Below are 4,433 nucleotides of genomic sequence, written 5' to 3'. Positions count from 1 at the left end.
AGGACTAATTAATATGCTAGTGTCTGTGTAATGAAACAACAAAGTTTCATATGTGCAAGATTAATATAAATAATAATGTTTACGTTAACACGGCTACAATACATGGTTGATCATTAATTATCATTTCAAATAAACATCAAGCTCAAGTCAACATAAAATATGATGGTTAATTTGTTTGGGGAAAAAGATGTTTTCAAGGTGTGGCTAGACACGTTTGTAGTGCTTATTGGCCTTTTGTACGTATTGCTAATGCTCTTAAAATAGTCATAATATGGAATTTCAATTTTTTGGTTGGTGGAGACAAAACACCAAAAGATCATGCTCTTAAAATAGTCATAATATGGAATTTCAATTTTTTGGTTGGTGGAGACAAAACACCAAAAGATCCTAATTGTCTTAAAAAGGTTTTAATATGGGTGTTCTAATTATCAATTTCAGAATGAATTATATGTATATTAATTCAAATTAAAGTAACAGTTACTCATAAAGCATTAGTTATTACAGTTATATATATTAAATAACTAGTGTGTTCCCTCAGCGCGTTACGCGAGGAACTCGGTAACGGGCTCAAGTTTTTTAATGCAGATATACAATTATATCATAATGACTATCACTTCGATACAAAAAAAAGTTGATCTAAACACAAAAAAAACTTGGTTGATATCGGTTTAGCTCATTACGGTATCGACGTGGTATCGCATTCACTATATAGCTTGCAATTCAATATATATATTCTATTGCGAATACAATTTCATTTTCATCAAGACTTATATACTTTATTGTGAATACACCTTCTTTAAGTGCGGCATAGATTAAATAAACATTTTACTAAAAAATCTAAAAAACTTTGTATGTTGGTCATTAAAAAATATCAGGAACTTATTAAAATCGTGAATACTCTAGGGAGCAAAATTGCAAAGTAAATTAAGTTAGCAAAAGAAAATGTATGGGATCTAATTTAAACAATTTAGAACTTTTAAGGGGCTATTATGAAAGAATTATAAAGTTAAGGGACTAAAAGTAAAAAAAACTTATACTTTACTGTAGCTCTTAGTTTTCCTTTCATATATAGTATAATTATAGGTTGCTGACTTGATACATGGATTTTTACCGCACACGTGTTTCTCTTATTGCTAGCTTTTCGACTAAAACAAACAGAGATGCATGTTGAGAGGAGGTGTGATTCTTCTTTCTCGAGCATCATTAATCAAACAAAGATTCCAGTTCCACCATCACCAACTCAATCTTGACACGATGATCGTCTACTTCACGCTTACACAATCCCTAGAGGTAAACTAGAGAGTAGCGGAGGAGGGAAGACGCGTAACAAAAATGGCTGCACCGGCGTTCTTCTTTGTTCTGGCGTACGTCACCTAACCTTAATTTTCATAATTCTTTGATCAAAGATGATAACTCACGCTAAACGGTGCTAACCAGAAGGAAGAATAGGTCATGCCTAATGGCAATTACCTATCGTACGTACGTATATCAGTACCAAAAAAGGTATAACTCATTTTTACTAGCTTATTATTCTTTTTTTTAAACAAAAAACTTATTATGGTTTAATTTATGATGGTTGTATGTTTGATGATTCGAATTCACTCGAGTTTCTCACGTTAGTATGGTTTAGTTGACTGGTTTGTCTTTTTCTGAAAGGAGACGTGTTCTTTGATTTATGTATTTGTCAAATGTGTTTGTTAATATAGGTTGTCTACGTCTGCTTTATGATTTGTGTTTGTTACATGTACTAGCTTTTGAACCTGTGTAATACACGGGAATTTTCAATTGATAAAATCTAATAAAGTTTGTTATATGAAATAAAGATACAAAATTAAAGGGAAAAAGAAATTAAATGCATATTACATACAATAACCAGTTTAGAGTCTTAAATTCACAAAATTGAGAAAATCCCTTTATATACAACATTTGTAGTTTTATCACAGGTTTTCCCTTTATCATCCAATATCAATAGTTTAAGACCACGTCTGCTGGTTACTCTGGATAACGCAACATATAATTGCCCGTGAAAAAAATAAGACATCGGAGGAACAAACCAGCCCTGGAAAGAGATTGTGGTTGGATCTTGTTAATCGTCATAGCAAAACATACTGAAAGCGGAAATTGTCTTTTGTTGAATTTGAATGGAAACTTTTATCGGTCGGAGTCAAAGTAACTCTGTGTATAACATGACGTTTGCCAATTTCACTACCTGATACAGGATCTACCTCTATAACCCGATTACCAAGAGATTTTACAATTAACCTTGTTCCGTTACACAAACCATTCTTCTGATCAATATTTCTTAGCAACATAACCGGGACACCAACTTTTAATATCAACTGGTGGTTGGGACAACCATGAAATTTTAAACCATTGAGAACATCAGGTGAGTGTAAGCTAGGATCAAAGTCTTCATTTACGGTTTCTGACTTGTCAATACTATCAGAACTTAGGTATTCCTTATGCTCTCCAGGAAACCTTGCTAGTAATATATATCTCTTAAACAACTTCCTATTTGGTGCCAGTATGGCTCTTTCTTGAAAAAAATCCTTCTTATAATTTGGAAGTATTGACGGATAAACAAATTCAATTAAATCAAAAGTCGGATCAACAGAATCTTTAATAAGAATATCATGAGGAATATCTATTTGCACTTCACCATGATTTGGACCACCAAGTTTTCCTTCCCCGATTTTAAAAGTCATTCAGCAAACAATCTAGTTTCCTCAATGTTGGGATCTTTACTTCCAACGGTTAACCTCATGTTTTTTGTAAGTTTAACCAATTTGCAATTTTTACAAATGTAGGACGAACTTAGAGACGCATTCACTATTTGGTGTTTGATTCCATTAGTAATAACCGGAAGTATTTGTCTAAAGTCTCCTCCAAATACGACAACCTTACCACCAAATAGGCTATCACTTTATAAAATGTCCTTAAAAGTTCGATCCATAGCTTCAAATGCATACTTGTGAATCATTGGCGCTTCGTCCCAAATAATCAAACTAGTTTGTGTATTTAAATCTGCAACTTCGATTTGAGGATCAAAAGAGCAAATAGAATCCTCAGTTAGATTGATTGGAACTTTAAACCGGGAATGAGCTGTTCGACCACCAGTCAATAATAACGAAGCAATGCTACTGGAAGCAATATTTAAGACAATAAGGCCTTTAGATATGACGGATGATGCTAAAGTATTCCATAGGAATGTTTTACCGGTTCCTCCATATCCATAAATGAAAAACACACCGCCTTTTCCTTTCTCAACGGCTTTATTTATTTCATTATAGACACCGCATTGTTCATCTATAAGTGAGACAAAAAGAGTATCAAACTCATGCTGTAAACTTTCACGATCATAAGACGTCTCTTCAATAATAAGCCGATTATTTTCATAGTCTACAGATTCAAGATCGAGAAACGGCATTGTATTAAATCTTTTTAATGAGGAATTGTTACGAAGCAGAATTTTCTCAACCTCAAGCAAAGTCAAATTCTTGATTTGGTCCTCGCTAATTGATAGGCCTCCATTTTAATAACAAAATAACCACATTCATTCTTCCCAAAGATTAACATATAAGCCAAAAAAAACATCTAGAAATTTATATATTAATATTATTCATAAAAAATAATACACGAACAATTCAAAAGCTGTTGTTGTTTGTGAATAATATCTCCTGCTAAATAATTCCATGTTTTCTCCCAAACAATTTCAGGTCTCGATAGACTTCCACACGTTAGCATTGTGCAAAATAATTTTCTTAAGTAAAACCCGGTGTCAGCATTGCTTGCTTTCACAATGCATTCGATTACTCATTGTCATCGTCTAAAAGACCAAGCTCATAACATGCGTCTCTAAAGGTCGGAAGGATCTTACCATTAACTGTGCGAATGTCCTCAAATTTTGTAGAACCTTTGACTTTTTTTAATAGAATTTGTATATAGTATCCTTCGCTAGTTACAAGTGAAATAGAGTGAATTCTACCAGTTGAACAACCTTTTTTTCTTCGTTGCCATTTCCTTTCTTGAGCTTTCTAAACGAAATGGGAAGGAAATTCAACATAAGAGAGCTTTCGAGCTTCATAATCTGTACCTGTGTATGATTACATGACGGCAATTCCAAATTGGAAACTTCATACACGAAGTTTACAATAAAATTAATAATTCTTATTATCCTTTAAATTATTTTTTCATATAAATTGTTTATTTTCAAAATTTAATATCATTTTAATAATTTTTGATAGTTTTATCTATCCACTACAGATTTACTAAATGTTTATAATACTACAAATGCTAAGGAACAACGCAAAAAGAGAAAAATGAAATTGGATTCTAAGAGACGGAAACCATATTCAAATCAATTGAACATTTGTTTGGCAACAAATTCCAAAGGCACGTTTTAGACTACAAATATTCATCATATATTTTGTTTG

General features: G+C 32.4%; 2 protein-coding genes across 2 annotated transcripts; both read right to left on the bottom strand.

The window, feature by feature from the left end:
* Window positions 1–2,093: 2,093 nt before the first annotated feature.
* Window positions 2,094–2,705, bottom strand: LOC143578987 (uncharacterized). The gene has a single exon (XM_077062411.1). The coding sequence runs from the start codon at window positions 2,703–2,705 to the stop codon at window positions 2,094–2,096; it is 612 nt and encodes a 203-aa protein (XP_076918526.1).
* A 218-nt stretch (window positions 2,706–2,923) lies between these two features.
* LOC143578986 (uncharacterized) lies at window positions 2,924–3,427 on the bottom strand. Its single transcript, XM_077062410.1, has one exon. It carries the CDS (start codon window positions 3,425–3,427, stop codon window positions 2,924–2,926), a length of 504 nt encoding a protein of 167 aa, XP_076918525.1.
* Between the last annotated feature and the right edge of the window lie 1,006 nt (window positions 3,428–4,433).

The sequence above is a fragment of the Bidens hawaiensis genome, unplaced genomic scaffold (genome assembly GCF_021521415.1).
Source record: "Bidens hawaiensis isolate Kalapana, Puna unplaced genomic scaffold, B.hawaiensis_p1.1 tig00029489_1, whole genome shotgun sequence".
Classification (NCBI taxonomy): Eukaryota; Viridiplantae; Streptophyta; class Magnoliopsida; order Asterales; family Asteraceae; genus Bidens; species Bidens hawaiensis.
The sequence above is the reverse complement of the archived record's forward strand: the minus strand, read 5'-3'. Positions and strand labels throughout refer to the sequence as shown.